This window comes from Rhipicephalus microplus, chromosome X (assembly GCF_043290135.1).
Source record: "Rhipicephalus microplus isolate Deutch F79 chromosome X, USDA_Rmic, whole genome shotgun sequence".
In the NCBI taxonomy this organism is placed as follows: Eukaryota; Metazoa; Arthropoda; class Arachnida; order Ixodida; family Ixodidae; genus Rhipicephalus; species Rhipicephalus microplus.
This window is the reverse complement of record NC_134710.1, coordinates 12881242-12906174: the sequence shown is the minus strand read 5'-3', so window position 1 is coordinate 12906174 and position 24933 is coordinate 12881242. Positions and strand designations below refer to the sequence as shown.

Here is a 24933-nt window from a genome sequence, read left to right as displayed (position 1 = left end):
GAGTGCAGCGCAGAGTGTTTTGAGAGTGGAGATGATGGAACATTGCCTTGTAAACAATGCTTTAGACTCTGCAGGTTCGCGGCCATTTGTTTTGGAGCCTGATAAAATATGAGTGTCGATTGCGCAATACTTGTATTGAACAGCATGCTAAATGACTATAAAGTATACTCGTGCAGGCTTGTAGCTCTCTCCGAAGTACTAGAAAAGGGCACGTATTTGCTCGGTTATATAAATATCCCCAAACCTGTTGTGTGTATGTGAGCTTCGGATTTCCTGTCCAATGCCTTTCTTTTTTTTTTTTTTTTGCCGCGGAGATCAGCTCGATGGTATAAAAATTGAAATAGCTCAAGACGTGATCTCTATAGATAGTGTTAAATTATTGTACAGTGATATTTATGAGAATTCTCGAGGGAATTAGGATTTCGAATTATACGTGACACGAAATAAATGTCCTAATAATTGCTGAGCAAGGTTGTCAATTATACTGTGGTGTATCTGTACCTTTTACTGACATAATAAAGGTATGCCCATTTATTTACAAACGTTGTTGATTGGATGGTAGAAAGATTTGTAGATAACTGCGATCGCATGTTGAGAGGCGCAATTGAGCAGAACCTCATTTATGATTGCTTCACAAAAATATCTCACAATGGTATAGTCATCAATCGAGTCAGGTATTAAGTGGTGCGAGTTAAGAGCCACAGCTTCTGCTTACAAGAACCATCCATAATTGCGACTATAGTACTTGTGTTTCGGTTGATAGCAATATCAGCTTTATGATTTTCTAGTAAAATGAAATTTAAGTTCTCGTAGTATTGTATGCGTAAAGTAGTAATAACAATTTCGCTAACAGAGTGAATATTTATTTCAGATGGTTCCGTATGCACGAGATCTATGAAATAGCGAGCGTCTGCCACCTATCTAAAGAAGCAATCAAGATGTTTCACAGGCCCTGTACACTTAACGTAAGTTTCTAATAAATAAAGTCCAATTTACACGCCAAGCTTCCTTGTCTATATGAACCGCAGAGGTCCACTGGCAACTGGAAACAATTGGGACCAGTTAAAGTGGTTTACGGTCAAATTCCCAGTGGGGACCAGTTGTCAGTGGATCTCAACTGGGACCAGTTGAAACGGTTTCTGATCAAATTACCAGTGGTGATCAGCTGCCAACAGGTACCAGTTGGAAGCCACTGGCAACTGGTCCCCACTTGGAATATGACCATAAACGACTTGAACTGGTCTCAGTTGTTCCTAGTTTGAATATTTTCACCTGAGACAACATGGAAAATCTGCAGGGATTGATAGACATCTACGGTAATGAGCGAAATAGGTTAAATTTCAATTTCTGTAGAGAAAAATAGGCAATCGTGAGTTTGAATGATAACGAGGGCAGTGAGCATAGGATACTACTTAAGATACTACAAGAAGTCACGCTAGAAATATTGGATAAATACAAATATTTGGGCGTATGGATAAATACTGGGGCTGAGTACTTAAGGAAGCACGAAATATACGTAATTACTAAGGTTAACAGGAATGCAGTTGTAATGAAAAATAGGGCACTGTGGAACTACAGTAGGTATTACGTTGTGAGAGGTATTTGGAAATGTGTCGTGGTCCCGGGTTCGACGTTCGGCAATGCGGTCTTGTGCATAAGATCAGAGGTTTAAGCAAGATTGAAAGTTAAACAACGCGGCATAGGTAGACGTTCTTTGAAAGCACACGGAAATACCCCAAATCAGGGGGTACAGGGTGACATGGGATGATCATCGTAAGAGTGCAGGGAAGCTAGCATCAGGATAAGATTTGAGGAGCGATTGAGAAAAATGGGAGAGGATTGCGTTGGGTTAGGAAAGTTTTCAGCCAGATATACATGAAGAATATTGATACTAAATGAGGGAAGCGAACTCTAAAATTGTCAGGCAAGTATTTAGACAACAGCAGAATACCAAGCCAAAAGGAAACATTGGTTAGTGAAGGAAACAGAGAAGGAGAAGGAAACAGAGAGGGACATTTGGAAGATTGGAATGCTTACTAAATCATCGCTGGAGACCTACCCAACCATCAAGCAGAAAATTGCAAAAGGAAATATCTACGATAACTCTCAAGGCAGTTCTTTGCTATTCGAGGCAAGAACGGGAGTATTGTGGACCAAGACGCACCGAGCACAATACGAAGGCACAGACACGTTATGTAGTGCTTGTGGAGAGGGGAGGAAACGGCTGAATATTTGATAATATTCTGTGAAGGGCTCCACCCTGTAGTCCACGATAATGGCGAGGAATTTTTGAAAGCAATGGGATTTAGGGACAGTGAAAGCAAAATAGACTTTAAAGAAATAACCAGGAGGAGGCTAACTGATTGGTGGCTACAATCAAGGCGCGAGTGAAATTCAATCCTTCAACACATAGTACTTTACTTTATGGCTAGGTGGGGTGAGCCACCACCCGATCTAAAGGGCACAGCCGGGTCGGTCGGTCGGTCGGTCGGTCCGTCCGTCCGTCCGTCCGTCCGTCCACTCTCCGATGCCCGCCGCCGCGAGCCTACATGATTATGCGGTTGCTTCACGCGCTCTACCGCTGCTTGCTTTCGCTTTCTGCTCGTCTCAAGCTGCACATGAATGACGAAAACAGAATCGATAATGTTCCTGGTAAAACAATATTGTTACGGAGCTCGCAAACACACGGAAGAGAGGAATGAGCGTATTTCCTATATTTACATGCCAAAGTGACGCTTCAGAGCTGCCAGTCTCTCGCGCGGCGAGTCCACTTCTTTTTCATCGAACTGTTGTCCACGACGGTAGAGCCATGCCCACTGCCTCGTAATATCACCCCCGGCGAACAAAGCGCCGTCACGGCGCCCCTAAGTCAATCAGGACTGGCAGTATAGTAGGGCTTTAGGCGCGACACATGAACAACATCAGTAGATGGTGTAGCAGAGGATGAGTGCGGTTGAACGGGAGTGATGAGGTAGTCGACGTCGGTGACCTTGCGGAGAACTTTGTAGGGTCCTGTGTATCGTGGGAGGAGCTTCTCGCACAAACCTTCACGTCGATACGGCGTCCAGAGTAGGACAAGAGAGTCATCAGGGTAGTCAACGTCGCGGTGCGAGTCATCGTAGCGGACTTTTTGTGCGGCCTGAGAAGCACTGAGCCGAGTGTGCGCGATTTGGCGAGCGACGCGGGCTCGAGAAGCAGCGTCCTGCGCATACACCGTTGGTTGGATAGTAGCAGAAGGAAGGAGTGTGTCGAATGGCAACGCAGGGTTGCAGCCGTACAAAAGAAAGAATGGAGAGTAGCCGGCGGTGTCATGTCTTGACGAATTATATGCAAATGTAACGTAGGGGAGCATTGCGTCCCAGTCACGGTGGTCAGCAGAGACGTACATAGACAACATGTCTGTAAGAGTTCGGTTGAGACGCTCCGTGAGACCGTTAGTCTGGGGATGGTAGGCAGTAGTAAGGTGATGTTCGGTAGAGCAGCTCCGGAGGATTTCGTCGATAACTTTTGCGAGGAAGCAGCGGCCCCGATCCGTCAAAAGCTGGCGCGGAGCTCCATGCCGCAGAATGACGTCATTTAGGAGAAAGTCTGCGACGTCTGTAGCGCAGCTAGTTGGCAATGCACGAGTTATCGCGTATCTGGTCGCATAGTCGGTTGCGACAGCGATCCACTTGTTGCCTGACACGGACGTCGGGAAAGGTCCGAGCAAGTCGAGGCCGATGCGGAAGAATGGTTCCGGGGGAATGTCGATAGGTTGGAGCAGGCCAGCCGGACGGAGAGCAGGACGTTTCCGACGCTGGCAGCGCTCGCAAGCAGCGACATAACGGCGCACAAATTTATACATGCCAGGCCAAAAGAACCGTTGCCGCACGCGGTGATAGGTGCGTGAAAAACCCAGGTGTCCCGCCGTCGGTGCGTCATGCAGATGTTGAAGAATAGTGGCACGCATGTGTTGGGGAATAACTAACAAATATTCCGGGCCATCAGACTTCATGTTGCGACGATACAGAATGTCGTTGCGAAGGACATATTGACGGAGAGAAGGGTCGGAATGTCCTGAAGATACTCGCTGAATGACCTTCTTGAGGGTTGCGTCCCGGCGCTGCTCTGTGCCGATGTCGTGCAAATCAGATATGGCGAGCACACAAGAATCGCCTTCATGGACAGCGAGGCTAGCAGGGTCCACCGGATAACGCGAGAGACAATCAGCATCTTGGTGCAACCTGCCCGACTTATAAATTACGTCGAAGTTATACTCCTGGAGACGTAGAGCCCAGCGACCTAGGCGACCAGTTGGGTCCTTGAGCGACGACAGCCAACACAGAGCGTGGTGGTCCGTAATAACTGAAAACTCGCGGCCATACAAGTAGGGGCGAAATTTCGCTACAGCCCAGACCAACGCAAGACACTCGCGCTCTGTTATCGAATAGTTTCGCTCAGATGTGGAGAGAAGGCGGCTGGCATACGCAATAACACGCGTTTGGCCTCCCTGGTGTTGAGCGAGGACGGCGCCGATTCCGTGAGCACTGGCGTCTGTGCGTACTTCAGTCGTCGCAGACGGGTCAAAGTGAGCCAGTATTGGTGGTGAAATGAGCAGGTCGATCAGCGTGGAAAACGCAGCTGCTTGGTCTTGGCCCCACGAGAAGGGCACGTTCTTTTTGAGAAGATCAGTTAGTGGTCGTGCAATTGTAGCGAAATCGCGTATAAAGCGGCGGAAGTACGAGCATAAGCCCACAAAACTCCGAACATCTTTGGTTGAAGAAGGCAGAGGGAAATTCTTGACAGCGCTAATCTTGTCAGGGTCAGGTCGGACGCCAGCAGCACTTACAAGATGACCAAGGATCGTGATTTGTTGTCGGCCGAAATTGCACTTTTTCGAGTTCAGCTGGAGTCCTGCTCGACGAAAAACGGCTAAAATGGTCGACAAACGAGTTAAGTGAGTTTCAAATGTTGGGGAAAAAACAATCACATCGTCGAGGTAGCAAAGACAGATGGACCATTTATAACCACGAAGAAGAGAGTCCATCATGCGTTCGAACGTTGCCGGGGCGTTGCACAGCCCAAAAGGCATAACCTTGAACTGATAAAGGCCGTCCGGTGTGATGAAGGCAGTCTTTTCTCGGTCTAAGTCGTCGACAGAAATTTGCCAGTAGCCCGAACGCAGATCAATAGATGAGAAGTATCGCGCGCCATGAAGGCAATCAAGGGCGTCGTCGATTCGTGGCAGCGGATATACGTCTTTGCGGGTTATCTTGTTCAAGGCACGGTAGTCAACGCAAAATCTCCAGCTGCCATCCTTCTTTTTCACTAAAACAACAGGTGACGCCCATGGACTTGAAGAGGCCTCTATGACTCCTTTGGAGAGCATTTTCTCGACTTCTCGTTGTATGACCTGGCGTTCGGACTGGGAAACACGATACGGTCGCCGTCTAACAGGATTAGCATCGCCGGTATGTATTTGATGACGCACGAAGGACGTTTGCCCTAAAGGGCGGTCATCGAAGTCGAAAATATCTCGGTAGGTAGTCAGAACGTGGTGAAGTTGCGCCAACTGACAGGGCAGAAGATCAGGGGCGATCATCATCGTGATTTCGTCGCTAGGTGCGTTTGCTCGGCTGGCTGCAGTAGGGGACGAACAGTCTTCAGGGTCCAATGCCACGATGCTACATGCATCAAGTGGGGAAACGTGGGCTAACGAAATGCCTTGCGGGAGAACTTGGGTCGAACTACTGAAGTTAAGGAGCGGAAGCTGAACGTAGTTGTCCACAATAGTCACGATTGTATGCGGCACAGCAACACTTCGAGCCAAGAGCACATCCACCAATGGAGACACTATGTAGTCACCGTCAGGAAGAGCTGGTGATATCGTTAAGGCAACACACGTGGTGGCTTGCGGTGACAGCCGAACATAATCAACAGCGCACAAGCGGTGTGACGGTGAGGACGGCACAGGTCCAAGTCGAGGCAGTTCAAGTTGAAGAACGCCGGTTGCACAGTCGATGAGAGCAGCATGGGTGGACAAGAAATCTAAACCAAGAATTAGGTCATTTGGGCACTGCTCAATAACTGCAAAGAGAACAGATGTGGGGTGATCGGCGATAGTGATGCGTGCTGTGCACATTCCTGTGATGGCAAGACTTCTTCCGTCGGCGACACGAATAACGCCAGGGGCAGCCGGTGTGAGCACTTTCTTCAGGCGGCGACGAAGTCGGGCACTCATCACAGAAATATGCGCCCCAGTGTCAACAAGTGCAGAAACAGTCAGGCCGTCAACGTCGACGTCGATCAAATTTCGTCGTGTCGGCAGTACAAGGAGAGGATTTGAGGTCGGTACCGAGGATGCAGCTTCACCTCCAAGAGCTGCACCGCTTAGTTTCCCTGGTGAGAATTGAGCGGGGAGGTCGGGCGTCGTCGTAGAGGAGAAGGGGACGACGGGCGACGTCCTGGCGGCGAACGAGACTGGTGACGTCGAGGCGACGGTGAGCGGCTGTGCTGCGTATCAGGGGCATCGCAGGCGTAGGAATCGACGGGCAGAGGCCGGCGGTAGTTGTCGGCGATCGGCTCAGGAGGTTGGAAACGACGGTAGCTATCGGTGCGGCGAGCAGTGTTATACTGGTTTCGGGACGAAGACCAATGGTTGTGGCAATACCGTGCGACGTGACCTATGCGGCGGCAGTTAAAGCAGATCGGCCGATCATCCGCAGTTCTCCATTCGGCCGGATTGCGAGAGCGTGGATAAGACCTTTCTTGGGGTGGTGACCTGGGGCGAGGCGGCGACCTTGAACGGAAGCCAATTGGTCGAGACTGAGCAACGGCGCAGACATCGAAGCCCAAATTGCTCAGTTCTTCCCGCACAATCGACTGTACCAAGCAAACCTGAGGTACTTGCAAATCGACGTGGCCGTTGGCGGGAAGAGTAGGTGTAATTGCTTCGATTTCCCGCCGGACAATTCGCGTAATTTCAGACGCTGGTGAAGACTGCCGATGGGAGGACAGTCCATCTTCGCAGGAGGACGTCGCTGCGGTGTTCGGCAGTCGAGTAAATGATCTTGAAATCCGCCTGCTTTTGGCCAGTTCAAAACGCCGGCATTCCTCAATAATTTCGTCGACGGTCGCACAGTTCCGGCACATTAGCAGGTTGAACGCGTCGTCCGCTATGCCCTTGAGGACGTGGCCAACCTTGTCAGACTCCGACATGTCGTTGTCAACTTTACGACATAGAGCCAGCACGTCCTGTATATATGAGATATACGGCTCTGTGGACGTCTGAGCACGTATAGACAACTCCTTCTTTGCAGCCGCCTTTCGACCGATGGGCTTCCCAAATAAGTCGCGAAGCTTTTCCTTGAAGGTGTCCCAACTGCCGATCTCCTCCTCATGGTTCTCGTACCAGACTTTGGCCGTGCCTTTCAGGTAAAACAGCACATTGGCCAGCATAAGAGTCGGATCATACCGGTTGAGAGCACTGGTGCGTTCGTAGTCGGCTATCCAGTCGTCGACATCAACTTGGTCCGTACCGCAGAACGTTCCAGGATGCTTCGGATGCGTCAGCACGTACGTGGGTGGGGGTGGGGCCAGTGGAGGCGTTGCCGTGGATGGTGCGGGCGTCGCCGAAGCCGATGGAGAGGTGGCCGTGGGATCAGTCCCGTGTTCCATCACGGAAACTCCGATTTGACGACCACTGCGGAGCTCCGTTGTATGGCGCTTCGTTACCCAGCACTCCCACCAATTTGTTACGGAGCTCGCAAACACACGGAAGAGAGGAATGAGCGTATTTCCTATATTTACATGCCAAAGTGACGCTTCAGAGCTGCCAGTCTCTCGCGCGGCGAGTCCACTTCTTTTTCATCGAACTGTTGTCCACGACGGTAGAGCCATGCCCACTGCCTCGTAATAATATATTTCTACTTTTGGTTCTGCGCAATCGCGCGCTCGATCGTAGCCAATATGTGAAAGGGGTGAAACGGTCTGTGTCACGCTGCATGCTAACCCCGATGATTGGTTACATTCCTGACCATGGCAGCCGCATTTCGACGAGTGTGAAAAGCAAAACACACTTCTGCTTGGATACAGCACTCACTTGTGCATAATCATGCGATTTTGAGATGCAAGACAATGTTTACACCGTTAGGTTAAGGTGTTCATGGGTGATTCCTATAGAAGATATGAGCGTTTACCCTCCTTTTGGTTTACTTGTATTGAAGTTATCCATGTATCTAAGGACACTGTTTTCGCTGGTGTGCCAAGATGCGCGCTCGCTTGCATTATCGAGTCTCACAAAATACATCGTATGCACTCACCCTGGAATACCACCACCGCTCTTGTGTATGTTTTTTCGTGCACTTGCTCACTTAACACGCTGTTCAGTTTTGTGTTTCTCTCGCAATACCTTTGGAGCTTCATTTCACCGAAATTATGGATGTTAAGTGCAGTTGAGGTTATGTGCGGAAATTCGAATTTATGTCAGATTCTATCTTCGTGCAGAATCGTAGCAATGGTGCTGCTGTCGCCCTCGTAACTACCTGGTTATATGTGCACCTCATAAACTTATTTTCCTTGCAGCTGATAACCTTTACGTGGACATGAATTACGAGGCCAGTCGTCACCTCATCGAGGCAAGGTTGTTTAATTATCACTTGGGCCACGTCGCTGACGGCGCCGCATCGAATACGTTTATTTCAACTTCCTGCCGTTTGTCATGGAATTGTTGCTATCAGCGGTGCTCCCATGTGAAGCGAGCATTCCTGCTTCTGACGCGGTGGCAGATCACCACAGAATTTCACGCATATCATGATGTACGACTACGCAGTCTCTAGTAACTGTTGAAAAGAAACATGTAGATATGATCCAAGTAGACGGAAATATACCGAAATATCCGAATCCATTATGTGTGGTAGTACAGTTTTGTTTATTTTTTCGAATATGTGAAAAGTGTGCTTAAGTCAGTCAGATTCATGTAAATTTTCCCGTTGGAGAAACGTGAATTCTCTCAAAGAACAATGCGGTTGTCTAATTCGTTTCTCTTCAACGCACAGTTTTGCATCGGCCTGCTGTGTTCCGAACGAAATGGTGACACTGGATGGTTCGGGATCAAGGGAACGGCGCAGAACCCGAATAAGACCTATATCTACACGTGCCTTGCTGACTGGCGGAATTGATTTCCTGTGGCTAGTTAAAGGGCACTTCAGCGCATCTCGGTGCACAGGACCACCTGAGAACGCCCCCCTCCGGACCTATAAAGACCAGCTTCGCCAACGAGCCGACCCTTGTGCGCGGCTTCATCAACGCAATGTGGTTGTCTCACCAGTTTATCTTCATCGTGCAGGTCAGTACAGACTATGGTAGTTGCTTTCGTTCAAGTGACCGCTGTTTGTTGGTGTCGCCGTGCCCACGGCTGTTTAGCATTGCTTTAGACATTTTTTTAAAGAACTGTTAAAATAGGGGGGGGGGGGGGGGGGGTTGACATTGAAACAAACCCTGGCCCCGGTCTTGAAGAAGTCTGTACACGACTGAAGAATATCGCAAGTGATATTAGGAAAACAAAAGAAAAACGCTCAGTGAATATTCAAAATAAACTTGACGCTTTGTCAGTGTGCCACATTGAATATGCAGCGCGAAGAGGACAACGAAGAACACGCGCAGCGAGTGAAGAAGACGAGGTTCGCTCCCGATCAGTTTGCCAGTATTCTAATACAATTAAAGTGAGTTTCCTGGATTCGACTGCTGCTGTTTCTGCATTGTGACAAGTGCTGGAAATAGAACTGGGACTTTGGAAAACGCAACTTAATTTTATGACTAGGACAATCAAAACATTAGAAAAGAGAATAGACGACCTTGAAAATAAGAGCAGAAGGTTCAATCTAATTGTCTATGGACTGCCGGGAAAAAAAATCTGCGACTATAGTGAAACCCTCGAACGAGCAGTAAATAACGAAGTTATTCAAGGTAAACTTAGGCTACAACCAATTGTGATTGAGCGTATCCACATTCTATAGGTAAACCCGCCCCTAATAAAACGAGACCTGTTGTCTTAAAACCTGCAGATTCGCGACAGACAGAAGCAATATTTAAAAATTGGTAAGTATAATAAAGGCACCATTTATGCTATAAGTGAAGATTTTTGTCGCAAAACCCGCGAAATCAGAAAGAAGCCATGGCACAGCGCTAAACCAAACCGGAACAAAAAGTAACGGGTTGCACTGGTTTTTTTATAAGCTGTTCATAAATTTCTGCGCGTTTGTTTAGGATGAGGTGAATGAAAAAAAGGGTGCCACTAAACGAACCAAAAAACTTCAAAAAACCAAATTGTCCGAACACCCGGAGTATCACACAAAACAAAGAAATAACACACCTAAATGTGAACGCCAGAAGTGTGGTAAGTAAGGTGACACTCGAAGACTTGTTGCTACTTTATGAACCCTGTATTGTGGGTATCACAGAAACCTGGCTCTCACCAGATGCACTCGACCAGGAATTTGCTCTCCCTAACTATATGCTGTCATGCGAAAAGACAGATTATCTCAGGGCGAAGGCGTGGTGTTGCTAATCTGACGTCCTATTTCATATGTATTGCTGCATACCTCCCAGACACAGAGGCGATTTTCTGCAAAATAACTTGCAATGGTACAAGCATAATAACGGGTTGCTTTCATCGCAGCCCATTCTTCGGTCCCGAATGTATAGTTGCCACACACGATTTCCTTCAGCAGCATATCGGCAGCTCTGCCGTCATACTAATGGGCAATTTTAACCTTGCTGATATCAACTGGAACAGCATGCACCACACATCAAAGTGCTAAGATGCATTATTCGATTTGCAGTTGAATTTCAACCTCCATAAAGTTGTTTCGTGCCCAACATGTGTTCAAGGAACAGCCACAAGTCTGCTAGAGCTAATACTTATTAGCCGTCACCTCAACCGTTCCAACGCTCACGTTGATGTCGTGGAGAGTATTTCGGACCACAGAGTACCCTTCTGTCACTTAACACTCGACCACAGCTTACAATTTCAATCAACAGCAACTCGGGTTTTTGAACTTCAGTAAAGCAGATGACGCCAGTGTACTTACCCATCGAGCTTATGAATTTCACGAGTTGCTTAAATTGAACTTTGACCCTTCCACAATCGCAAATGACTTCAGTCTACATTTCAAGCACACAGTTTGTTACTGCATGAATAATTTCATTCCACTACGGCTTACGCGACCCCCCAAAAACAACCCCTGAATAACACGAGTTCTACATGGAAAACGAAAAGCTAAGCGACTACGTAAGGCGTTGAAAAAAAAAAGCTTTGTAATGTGAATGTATGAAACCTAAATACAGCCGTTTCAGACTTCAAGACCAAAACAAGACTAGCAAAAGAGCATTACTTCAAAGTAATGCTACCATCATTCATTTTTAGTAACCCACAGAAGTTCTCGAACCACCACTTCTGCCCTAAAAAAGCCAGCACTCCTCAGCTGTAATTAGAACATAAAGGGGCGAAAGCTGATACACACAACACTTTCTTTCACTATTCTTTCAAGAAAGAGAGCGAAAATATCCCGCCCCTTACACCCATTAATATTTCAGAAATCAAGAAGTAAGCAACGAAGGCGTTTTTAGTATTCTGCTGCAACTGGGCCCCAGCAAATCGTCGGGACCAGACGATATTCCCAGTTCCTTTCTTAAGCGATATGCAGAATGGTGCAGTAAATAGCTAGATTAAGTTTTCCGCTAATTTCTCGCCAACTCAAAGCTTCCTAACGACTGGAAAAAGGCTAAAATAACACCATTTCCAAGGCAGGCAGCAGCGATGACCCTTTAAACTTCAGATAACTATCGTTAACCAGCACATCATGCAAAATATTGCAGCACACACTTTTGAAACACCTAAACATTTTCTTGGAAACGAATGGCATTTTGTCATCTAGTCAACACGGGTTCAGTAGTTGATTATCGACAGTAACGCGGCTAACAGAGCCTGTTCACAATTTAGCGCTATCCATTAACAAATGCGCCCAAACAGACATCAATACTAGATTTTATAAAGCATTAAACACCGTATGTCAGAGCAAATTAATTGCAAAATTATGAAATGTCATTGGAAACGAATCATTAAGAAGTTAGATTGAAGACTTTTCAACTGGCCGTTCCCAATATGTCCTGTTAGAGCAAGTTCCGTCACAAATATTACCTGTTACGCCCGGAGTACCTGCAGGGCTCTGTTTTGGGGCCTTTGTTATTTCTTATCTTAATAATGACGTCACAGATAATGTCAGTTGCAACCGACGACTGCATTAGTTACAAAGAAATTAACACTAGTTCAGGTTACCTTGCGTTGACTGAGTCTTTAAACATTCTCTCCAACTGGTGCGACACGTGGCAAATGTTGATTAACCCCTAAAAAACTGTGCGCATGTCAATAATGCAAAAGAAAGAAGCTATCAACTATGAGTATAGCATCAAAGGCACTGTGCTTCAAAACATGAACGCACAAAAATATCTAGGCGCCATGACTTTCCGAATGTAAGCCCACAATCATTACCCCTTTCCGCTGACCTCGAAGCACATCGCGCCTATTGTATTCTATAACAATCTGTGATTCGTTATTTCAGCATTCTTCTTTCCCTTTGCGGCCGAGACTTTTAGATGCAAAGCAGCTCTTTGACTAGCCTGTGCAACGCTGTCCCTCCGTACGACGCGCCGTGTGACATAGGTGTTGACGCGTGGCCCCAGTAACTCACACCGGTGCTACCATACCGGTGCTGCGCTTAACTTCACGCTCCCCTAGGAGTGCGCGCTGACGTTACTCCCTTTCGCACCTGCCACGCGCTCGCCGCAGCACCCGCAGCTGCCGCCTCGTCAGTTCATCCGCAACACCTGCAGCGACCGCCGCTGGCTACACCACCAACTCGTCGTTTCAATGAACGTGACACGCGCGCCTAACGTAAGCGTCACCTACAAGACCTACGTCAGCCATCACTTCAAACAAATCTTCAAGAGCTGAGCGCAGCACTCGCGTGAGTGCCATTGAACCCGTGATGCCACTTGTGCACAACGCTGCTGCTTCGCATCTCATCGGGGTTCCCTTCGGGGTTCAAGATTTTTATCTTGCCCTTTCATATACCTGTCACCCTCCTTTACTCCCCCTCGGGGGTACTTGTAATCGCTCAACCTCGGTAACCTTGGCCCTGTAAGGAGCGCAATGCTTACACGACACCTTCAGATCTCTTTTAAAACCACATAGAACACGCTTAACTTGCGCCAACAACCTACTGTCTTCGATTTCCTTCGGTTCCCTAATCTAGCCTCTGTAGATTCGGACAGCTGGAGTTTTGCATGGAGTGCACGTGGTACTCGAACTTAAATCTTATTACACGCACTCAATGAGTGTGTCTAACACAATGAGTTCCTTCATGGGGAAGGTGGCAGGGAGGGGGGGGGGGGACTTTGTCATTGTGTTACGGCTACGTTCTCTCCTGGGTGGTGAAAGAGTGCTGGCGAAAATTTTGAGAGGCTCCAGCTCCTCCGGGCCCACCCTTGGCGCCGCCCCTGCAGTTAGACAGTTATAGCTTAGGGGTAGCGTGATTGAGGGGGTTAAGGGAATACTGTTACTCTGACGCAAACGTTCATTTCGGACAGCGTGTTTTAGTATAGTGGGATAGCGGTTACGTGTCCAAGCTGTGGCGGTGGCGACACCTAGCGGAGAGTGAATGCATTAAAAAAGTGAAAAGAACAAACTGAGGATCCTCGCATGCATCCCCATACGCACCAACATTACTATTTCTTTTAGTAACAATAAAAGTAAAAATATAGAAACCACGCACCAAAAGCACAAATTTTTATGTCGCAGATTTGTTTACCCTGATCTTAGTTTAGGCTTAGGGACGTTCGATATCGGATTCTCAAAAACCGCAATAAGTCATCTCAAATATTCCATCGTTGGGGCTACGTGAAGGCAAGCGATGTATTTCAGATAGTTGTTTGCCACGAAATAGCTGACACCATCTACATGAACGCAAATTTTTTGTGCTTCTTACCGATGTGCTTTTTTATTGTTGTATAATGTTGCTCTGGTAAATATGTACCTTTTTCTCTTTCTTGAAGGATCTTTTAATTTTTCTCTGTTTAGTTTTTGCCGCTGCTAATTAACTCTTATGTACCCCGTGAATGATAAGAGCTCCTCTTGACAGTTACTCACTTTGGAACTTCGTGACGCTTTACGTATGATGTATTTTTGTACATGCGATAACGACGAATAAGCAGCAAATAAGCAGCAAATAAACATGGGTTCATTGCACGAAGATGAGTGCAGCCGAAAATTCCGTTGGCGGGGGGTGTCCAAAACCACCAGCATATTTTATGTCCCCATATCAACCACAAAAGCATGGCAGGCTAAATTTGAAAAAGTGTGTGTGTATAGTAAATACTACGAGTCTTTTACCGTAGTGCACATGCGCATTTCGATCCCGCTATTCCGCTAATCCCACTACGCTATAACTGTCCACCATTGTGTGAATGCGCTGGTTCGGCCTGTAAAACATTCATAAGTGATAACTGCAGCTTGCCTTTGCCTTGAACCGCGGCTGGCTTTCCTGGAGTCAGCAGAACAGTCTGGATAAACCAAGGAAGGCCGAGCCCCACCAGAATCTCGAAGATGTTGCTTCCGAGCGCGTTGCACACCGCCATATCGCCGAATCCTGACATGATCAGATATGATAAAATGGAAAGAACAAGATAAGAGCACAAACTCCGCTTAGTCTTTTTGACGTGCATAACCACCAGCGAGTACTTCATCGGTTCCCCCCTAATGATTAGTGAAAGTTAAATGCTGCATATACAGGGTGTTTCAGGTAAAAAGCACCAAGCAATAAAAAATTAAAAATGATTGCTACGTGTCTCCAGCTATCGCAGTATTGTTCTTAGTGTATGTTGCACGCAAAAATATTTTTTTATCTCCCAAGCACAGTAATTAACAAAGAGTGCTTAATGAACTTTTTGAATGCTGACTCTAGAGAAGAAATTCAAAACAAGACTTGTAGTTCCTATCCAGAAATAACAAATGTTTTCAAATTACGGTAGGATAACAACGCTGGTTAATTTTTTTCCAAGGTTCATTTAAAGTGCGCAAAATTTTCAAAAAATACCACGTCATTGCCGTCTAACGCGCGGTGCCTTGAGTGGCCTAAAATGTAAGTTGAACGAATTAGTGAAGGCTTCTCATGTACGAAGGGCGCTTGAACAGGCTATCGGTGACTACGATGGACATTAAGCAATGGTTGGATGGTACCATAAAAAAAAGAGCGGGGGGGGGTGAAAGAAAGAAACGAAGAAAATAAACTTCGACGAAACAGCGGCTGCCACGTGCATTGCGATAGGAGACCTGAGGCAGCATTGGGCACAGTATTTTTTTTGTCTTTTCGGGTTCTGGCCAATGATAATTATGATGGGGAGAGAGGGTGACATTTTCTGTTCTGTTTTAACTGTTTTGCTGTGGAGAGGTTGAGGTGCCTATTGCCTCGGCAACTCCATATCACAAAGTTCTGCAGCGAAAAATAAAATAATAATACAGAACGGTACCCAAAAATAAACAATACGGAAAAAAAACATAATAGCACACTGAAACCAGTTCAAATATCATGCCAATACACAGTTTTCTTCGCGCAGTTCACACAGTCAAAAACTACTTACACGCACACCTTACTAATCTAATGTCAGTATATACATGACCACATTTTATATAATACCCATCTCTGGCTGTCAGTCATAGGCGCTTGTCCAGTCCGGTCTCCACTAAAAAGTCTGTCAGGAAGATTATTGCCTTTTTCTGGAGATGCATCTCAGGCCATGGTCCAAGTAGTTTCTTTATTGTGAGGGGCCGTCTGTCCAAACTTGCTAATTTGTTCTTTAATTTTTCTCTTTCATTCGCGTATTTAACGCACTCCAAAAGAATATGGCGAACATTTTATTCTGCATGACCACAATGGCATTCCGGTGAGTTGGATCGATGTATTTTGTGCAGGAAGCTGTTTGTGTATGCTACTTCCAATCTAAGTCGGTGGATCAATGTCTCTAGGTGTTGTGGGAGGTCTGTCGTTATGAAAAATTTTCTGTGTGGATCAACTTCATAAAGTACCGTTTCCTTTGATTTAAGGCTCTCAAACAACGTCTCCATCTAACAATGGTTAGCTCCTTGCGATATAAAATGCCGAATATCCACCCCAGACATAGGGATTGCGCAATCCCGTCCTTCCTTCAATGCTTTCTTCGCGAGACTATCAGCATTTTCATTTCTCTTCATTCCAATGTGGCTGGGTATTCATTGGAATACGATGTTGTGACCCTGCGATGAGGCATATTCCACAGTTTCTGCGATACGTTGTGCTATTTCACCATTTTTGTAAGGTGATCTCACTTTTCTGATTAGCTGAAGAGCAGGTTTGCTATCAGGTCATATCACCCATTTTCTTGGCTCAGGATTCTCGCAGATAAGCTTAACTGCTTCAAAGATAGCCACCAATTCTGCTGTCATAGATGAAGATTTGTGCGATAATTTGTACATCTTCTTTTTCTGAATTTCGGGTATTAAGACCGCACAGGCTGACGCTTCTTCAGTGCATGATCCGTCTGTATATATCTTCGTTTTTCATTATGCATTACATGAAGCTGATGAAGCACCAACTGTGCCGCTGCTAGAGGTGCCATGTCTGCTTTCTTCTCTATGCCGTCTATTTCACGGATAACGTTGAGAAGTGGCAGCGTCCAAGAAGGTTTTGAAGGTTTCCATTGTTTAAATTCTGGTACTACGGCTTGAAATGATGATATAGTATCCTGTAGTCTCGTTGCCGTCCTTTGTGTTAGTGCACCAGATAAAACATGACTTTCATGTTGCGTGAAAATTCTAAATAAATTTCGAGATGTTTCTTTAGTTCGGAGTACTGCCAAAGACATTTTCATAAAGACAATATATAAAAACTATATATATATATATATATATATATATATATATATATATATGAGATCTAACCGACAATTATCCCAAGGAAAGTATAGGGGAAGCTATTAGACCAACTTGTAAGGTAAATGTGAAGAAAGAAAAGTGGGTGCAAAGATGACTACCCGCAGGGCGCGGGTTCGAATCCCGGCTGCGGCGGCTGCATTTCCGATGGAGGCGGAAATGTTGTAGGCCCGTGTGCTCAGATTTGGGCGCACGTTAAAGAACCCCAGGTGGTCTAAATTTCCGGAGCCCTCCACTACGGCGTCTCTCATAATCATATAGTGGTTTTGGGACGTTAAACCCCACATATCAATATCAAAGATGACTTGCCGTGAGCAGGAACTGAACCTGCAACCTTCGAATAACGCGTTCGATGCTCTACCACTGAGCTACCACGGCGGTGATCCCCCCAGCCACTTTAATGGGTATATACGTGAATTTACACGTGGGAGTAGCAGTCAGCGCCACCAGTAGCCATGGCGGCGAGTGCTGCACACTCTTTATCAGCCTGTTTGGCCTCACGTCGCACGTGAACTTATTACGAGATGGCAGCTCACCAATCGTTCCTCGTATACAACCTCAAGGCAGCAAGTCTTGCAATACGAGACCCTCGTTAATGAATAAGGGAAAAAGTATAAATAATTAAGGGCTCTTTTTTACATGTTTTGACACAATATTATGAGATTTACCAGACAATAATGCCAACGAAAGTATAAGGGAAGTTATTAGACCAAGTTGTAATGTAAGGAGTTGTACTGAGTTGACCTGAACCAGAGCTACGAAACTGTTTTCTTCTCAGCCCAAAACAAGTATGAGCCACAGCAGCTCGTTCAATGGTGGCATGCGTCATTGCCCCCTCTCCCAAGAAGCATCGTCTCGATGCTGTATATGAAGGGAAAAAAAGAAAATGAGACAAAAATTCCTATGCACGCAAAATCAATGGCGTAAGGCGGAATAACGTAGCTGGTAGTGGAGTCAAGAGTCAAATGAGAAATAAGAAAAATAGGAAAGAAAGTAAATAAATTGGCAAAAAAATAGAAAGACGCAAAGTCACTGATAGATTGAGTCACGCCACTGGTGATTCACAGGGCCAAAGGTATGGTTTGAGCCGTGAAACATGAATGGCTTCAGTTTGCGGGGGGTGACGAGAACGTCCTGAAGTGCCTTCCGGGAGAACCTCGTAAGTAACGTCGCTGAGACGTTGTACGGCCTTGTAAGGGCTGAAGTAGCGGCGAAGCAGCTTTTTTGAACGGCCACGCTGTAGGATAGGGGTCCACATCCAGACATCATTGAGAGGCTTGAAAGTAACTTCACGGTGACGAAGAATGTAGCGGTGTGCATCTGGGCTTTTGCGATATTGAATACGGCGACGAGCGAGTTGACGGGTATCCTCTGCGCACTGCGCGAATTTGGCGGCATCCGCGTGGTATATTCCTAATTTGCCGGGCACAAGCAAGGCGTCGAGCGTTGTCGTGACCTCGCGACCGTGGACTAAGCGAAAAGGTGTGAAACCGGCACTTTCTTGAACAGCAGTGTTGTACGCAAAAGTTATGTAAGAAAGGATGGCGATCCAGTTCTTCTGATCAATGTCCACATACATTGACAGCATGTCTACAATTGTCTTATTGATTCGTTCAGCGGGTCCGTTTGCATGCAGGTGGTAAGCCTTTGTTTTACGATGTTTGGTGCCACTTAATCGCAAGACTTCCTGCAGCATCTTTGCGTTGAAAGCTGTCCCACGATCAGTTATGACGACAGCTGGCGCACCATGACGTAAGGCGATGCTGTAAACTAAAAAATGGGTGACGTCTGCTCGGTGGCTTTTGGAAGTGCCTTTGTTTCACAGTAGAGTGTTAAGTGGACAGTAGCGACCACAATTGATTGATTTGTGGGGTTTAACGTCCCAAAACCACCATATGAATATGAGAGACGCCGTAGTGCAGGGCTCCGGAAATTTCGACCACCTGGGGTTCTTTAACGTGCACCCAAATCTGAGCACACGGGCCTACAACATTTCCGCCTCCATCGGAAATATGAACCCGCGACCTGCGGATCAGCAGCCGAGTACCTTAGCCACTAGACCACCGCGGCTGGGCTAGCGACCACAATTCATCGGTTTCCAGACGAAGACGTGGGGAATCACCCTAGCAATTCATGCTAATCTGATGAAAAGGCGTCTTCGGTGGCCTTATTGGTTGCAGTAGTCCCGCTGGTCGTAAAGGTCGAGTCTTACGTCCCTTACAGTCGCGACATGTGCGAACGTAGTGCTTCACAGTCTTTGCGAGACGTAGCTAGTAGTAGAAGCATTGAATCCGTTGCATCTCGTGCGTAAAGCTGAGGTGTCCGGACGACGGCTCATCATGACACGCCCGCAAAATGTCACCACGAAGCGTGGTTGGCGCAACAAGCAGATACATAGCTTGTGTAGGAAGAAAGTTCTTTTTAAAAAGCACTCTATTGCAGAAAAAAAAGGAGGATAGCGAGTGTGCGAAGCTGCAAGGAGGGTAAGAATTGCGCTCTTCCAGGGGGTCAAGGAGCGGGATGAGCTCCGAGTCATGACGCTGTTGCTCAGCCAAGCTGGTTGCTGAAACGGCAAAAAGAAAAGTATCGTCGTCTTACAAGAGTGAAAGCTTGGGCTAGTTGGTACGTAGTCATATTTTCGAGATGTTTCAGCGCGCGAACAAAGGAAAAAAAGACAGGGTAGACAGAAAGAGCGCTGACTTAACTTTAATTCACAGAGTGGCAAGAATATATACGTCTAAAAAAGGATGATTACAGAGCATGAAGGTAAAATGCAAGCCTAATCTACACATCAGTAACAAAGCACGTGTGACGGGTCCTATACTGTTTCAATGCCCAGCCAGGTAATCATGTTCAGCCTGTGATAAGGCAACCGAAGAATTGTTTACGCATTTATCTCCTAGCACGTGTATTTTGTTCTGCTTCGATAATTTCTCAAGTGAGCTGGTCCCTGTGCCTTGCCAATATAGAACGCTGATCAAAGAGGGGTGTGCACCCAAAATCTCGGCAATGAATGCCAAGATGCCCTTGTATACCAGTTTGTGCACATTGTTTTGGTGTTCTCGGAGGCGGTCATTTATGCCGAGAACACCGAAACAATGTGCACAATGTGGTACAAGGGCATCTTGGCATTCATTGCCGAGATTGTGGGTGCACACCCCTCTTTGATCAGTGCTCTATATTGGCAAGGCACAGGGACCAGCTCATCCGAGAAATTATCGAAGCAGAAAAAAATACGCGTGCTAGGAGATAAATGCGTAAGCAGTTCATCGGTTGCCTTATCACAGGCTGAACGTGATTACCTGGCTGGGCTTTGAGGCAATATAGGACCCGTCACACGTGCTTTGTTACTGATGCGTAGATTAGGCTTGCATTTTACCTTCATGCTCTGTAATCATCCTTTTTTGGACGTATATATTCTTGCCACTCTGAAATAAAGTTAGTTGGAAGTCAGCGCTCTTTCTGTCGACCCTGTCCTTTTTTCCTTTGTTTGCGCGCTGAAACATCTCGCATATATTGTCGTCTTCAAGCTCAGTGTTGGCATTTTCGACTGGTGCACGTGAAAGACAGCCGGCGTCAGTGTGTTTCCGCCCAGATTTGTGGACGATGGTGACATTGCATTCTTGTAGCCGAAGGCTCCGTCGTGCAAGACGATCTGAGAGATCTTTGAGATTCGCCAGCCAACAAAGGGAATGGTGGTCGCTAACTACCCTGTATAGGCGGTCATACAAGTATGGGCGGAACTTGGTTTCGGCCCAGACAACAGAGAGGCATTCCTTTTTGGTGGCATAATAGTTTTTCTCCGCTGGGGATAACATTCTGCTCTCATAAGCGATCATGCGCTCTACGCCATTATGCCACTGAACTAATACCGCTCTTAGTCCAACGTTGCTGGTGTATGTGTGTAATTCCTTGTCGGTGCTTTCGTCAAAATAACCCAGTACAGGCGGAGCCTGGAGAAGGTTTTGAAGGGTGTCGAACGCATGGAACTAATGGGAACCCCAAGCAAACTAGACACCGTCTTTTGTAAGCTTGTTGTGGGGTTCAGCAATCTTCAAAAAGTGTTTGGCAAAGCGCCTGTAGTACGCACAGAGCCCCAAAAATCGGCGTAGGTCACGCTTATTTGTGGGCACGGGAAAGGCGGCAATGGCGCGTGTTTTCTCCGGATCTGGGCGGATGTCGGTATGGCTCACAACATGACCAAGGAAATTCAGTTCTTCGTATCCAAAAGGACATTTCTCGGGTTTGAGAGGAAGCCCCGCTGTTCTAATTGCCTGAAGAACTGCCTGAAGGCGTTGGACGTGTTGTTAGAACGTGTCTGCAAAGAGCACGTCGTCATCAAGATAAACGAGACATGATTGTGATTTGAGCACCGCAAAAACCGTATCCATCATTTAGAAAGTAGCTGGCGCTGAGAGTAGACCAAAAGGCAACACTTTATACTCGTACAGGCCGTCGAGAGTAACAAAAGCCGTCTTTTCGTGGTCACGCTCATTCACTGCGATTTGCTAGTAGCCACTACGCAAATCCACGGAGGAAAAATATTTAGCGTTGCGTACATGGTCCAACGAGTCATCTATACGGGGTAGAGGATAAACGTCCTTTTTGGTGACATTGTTCAGTTTACGGTAATCAACGCAAAAGCGCAGCGTACCATCCTTCTCAACTAACACGACTGGTGAGGCCCAGAGACTGGTCGATGGCTGGATGACGTCGTCCTAAAGCATCTCCTGGACTTGGTCACATATAGCGTCGTGTTCTATTAGCTAAACCCTATATGCATGTTGTCGGATGGGTCTCTCGGTTGGTTCCGTGATGATACGATGCTGAGCAAGTGGCGTCTTCTTAACCTTCGACGTAGTGGCAAAACAGTCTTGAAATGAGCCGAGTATACGCAAAAGGCTTTCTCGTTGAGCCGAAGCTAGACTCTCGTTTACGTCGAAAGTGCTCGAAAAGGCCTTGTCAGGGTGGCCATTCAATGTAAATGAAGCTAATGTGGACGAGCCTTCGGCATCGGCTAGTTCTTCAAAATACGCAACGGCAGTGAGTCTCGTGAGGCGGCGACATTCGTCGCTGAAGTTCGTGACCAGCAGGAGAACATGCATGTTGCTAGGCTGAATGATTCTTCAGGCAACACAGATTTGTCGTGAAAAAAGGAGAGCCATATTGTTCCCTACAATTACTGTGTCAGACACGTCCTCTCCCATTTCTCCCTTGACAAATAGGCGGCTTCGAGGTGGGAGAGCCAGAGAATCGTCGGTGACATGGAGCGTTCTTTTCGGGAATCGCGTACTGTCAGTGCAGCACAAAACGGATCCTCGAACGACACAAGTAATTCACGGAGGTCGATTATGGTGCCGTATATTCACGAAGGAAGTCCATTCCTATAATGACTGGCCGAGAGCAAACGCGCAATACGAAGAAAGAGCCCGCAAACGTTGTTGTACGTATTCGAATGCGTGCTGTGCACATACCATAAGGCATCACCAGATGACCAACTGCCGTGCGCAACTGGGGTCCTTGCCACGGTGTGGTAACCTTCCTCAGTTCAGATGCCAGTGTGGCGTTCATTACGGAATAGACAGCGCCGGTGTCGACGAGGGCGTTGACCTGATGATTGTTGATGAACACGGCGATTTCGGCAGAAACGATCTTTCTGCTGTCGAAGAACACTGCAAAACCGGAGTTGCTCTCGTCTAGTCGTTGCGTCAAAGGAGGATCTTCAACAGTTCGCCGTACCGCGACTTCACCCCCAGAAGTCGCCATTCCTAGTTTCCCCTGCCGAGACCTGGTGACTGGCTCCTGAAAGGAGCGGAAGACGATGAGGGCCAACTGGGTGACAGACCGGCGAGGCGATGGTGATCTCGACTGGTGGTGCTAAATAGTCGAAGGAGTTCACTGGCCCCTGAGACAGGCTTCGATTTCGCGGGAGTGCTCACCGTAGCATGGATATCGGCATCAGGGTGGAAGCCACGGAGACCTAGTTGGCGGTATTGACAGTTTCGGTATACGTGACCCGCTTCGCGACAGTGATAGCAGAGCGGACGGTTATTCGAGGTCAGCCACGTGCAAGCCTTGCTACCACTTTGTCTTCAGGTAGACGGCAGATAGGAGGGTGTACTCGGAAACCTTGAGCCGAGAGGTGGACGCGAAGCAGTGTCTTGGAATTGTTACATAGCCTGGTACCTTGGCCGCATAGCAGGATCTGTAGCCGGTGGCGCAGGGGATCGCAATGCCACCGTGTGTGTCAGAACTTGGGCCTCGGTAATTGGTGTTGCGATTGGCACCAGGGGTGTGACGGCCTGCCGGACTTTTTTTCTGATCACAACCGCGAGGGCTGACACAGGTGGATGGCATCCCACTGCCTCAAACTGTCACAATTTTTCCCGAACGATACCTTGAATGAAGTCTGCGAGGGCCTGTCTCTCGTTGTCAGAGACGATAAAATATGCGGTGGCCGGGATCTAGCGTTCGTGTTGTGACGACCACTGCTGCAGGGTGTGACGCTCCATCGTGGTTGCCTCACTGATGAACTCGACAACTGTCATCGGTGGATTGCGCACGAGTTCAGCGAAAAGCCGTTCTTTTACTCCGCGCATCAACTGCCGCATCTTCTTTTCCTTCGCATTGGCAGGGTCCACGCGCTTGAAGTGCCGAAGCATGTCCTCGACAAACATGGATACTCGTTCGTTCGGCCGCTGGTTTCTCCAGGGTATGGCATGTTCAGTCCTCTCCTTCCTCTCGGTGTTGCGATAGTCGTCGCGAATATGTCGGCTAAACTCTTGCCAGGTTGCAATGAAGTCCTCATGCTTCTCGTACCACGTTTTCGCAGAATCTTCCAAGTAGAAGTAAACTCGGCGCAGCTTGCGAACATTGTCCCATTCGTTGATACTGGCAACCCGATCAAAGTGGTCGAGCTAGTCATCAACATCCACGAAGATATCTTCATGGAACGGCTTTGGTGTCTGTGGCGCATGAAAAACATGCGCGAGAAGAGAATCATGAAAATCGAGGGTTTGGACCGCCTGACTTGTCATCGGAGCTGCCATCTTTCTGGGCGTTGATGCCAAGGAACCAAATTTAGGGGGTAACCCACGCAGGTGGTGGCTGCTTCTTGCTCTGGGAGGTCTAGCTGTCTCCAAAATGGTCGACACAGCTGAAGTACACGTACCCAGCACCTCCACCAGTAATGTCACGAGCAAAAGAAGACCGACGGCTTAGAGTTGACCTGAACCAGAGCAACGAAAGTGTTCTCTTCTTCTTCTGTACCCAAAACGAGTATGAGCCACAGCGGCTCGTTCATCAATGGTGGCATGTGTGAATATATATATATATATATATATATATATATATATATATATATATATATATATATATATATATATATATATATATATATATATATATATATATATATATATAAGAGAGAGACGGAAATTGGTGTCCTGCTCCCGCTGGAAACATGAAAACTCTCCGCCTATAATAGTCAGCGTTGACCGAACTAATGCCAACACTAAATGCAGTGCCTCAGCCTGAATCAAGCCCTAGCATTATGCGTGGAAATGAAGTATTCTACCACAAAGCCACGCTAGGCCTCGAATATATTATTCAAATAGACCCTAATGTTCGTGCAACGAAAGTTGTGGTTGCAGTACTGGCTATCCAATTTTATGAAAGTTACATATAAAATTTTATAAACATTACACTGCACATTACAATTTCATAAACATTACATTACATATATAAGTTTATTTGTGTAGCAGTGTTGAGGGCTACCATCCTCGCACGCACCAGCGCATACATCAGCGCTTCATATTAGCTTACCGCTTCTGATGTTTCTAATATCCATGTTGTTGTTGGCATCATTACGCAAGTGTAAACAACTGGTAATGTAAAACATATGCGGCTGTTTAACGTATGTGTGTGCATGG

The 24933-nt window shown here is 46.9% G+C and overlaps 1 protein-coding gene across 3 annotated transcripts in view; it reads right to left on the bottom strand.

Moving 5' to 3' along the window:
• LOC119175664 (putative sodium/potassium/calcium exchanger CG1090) overlaps nt 1–24933 on the bottom strand; it is a 130499-nt gene that overhangs the window by 7992 nt on the left and 97574 nt on the right. For 2 of the 3 annotated variants that reach the window (XM_075881841.1, XM_075881842.1), the window contains exon 9: nt 14553–14684. The exons of the other annotated variant lie outside the window; for it this stretch is intronic. In XM_075881841.1, coding sequence (XP_075737956.1) covers nt 14553–14684 — 132 coding nt within the window. The remainder of the gene's footprint in view (nt 1–14552; nt 14685–24933) is intronic. 3 annotated transcript variants of the gene reach the window in all.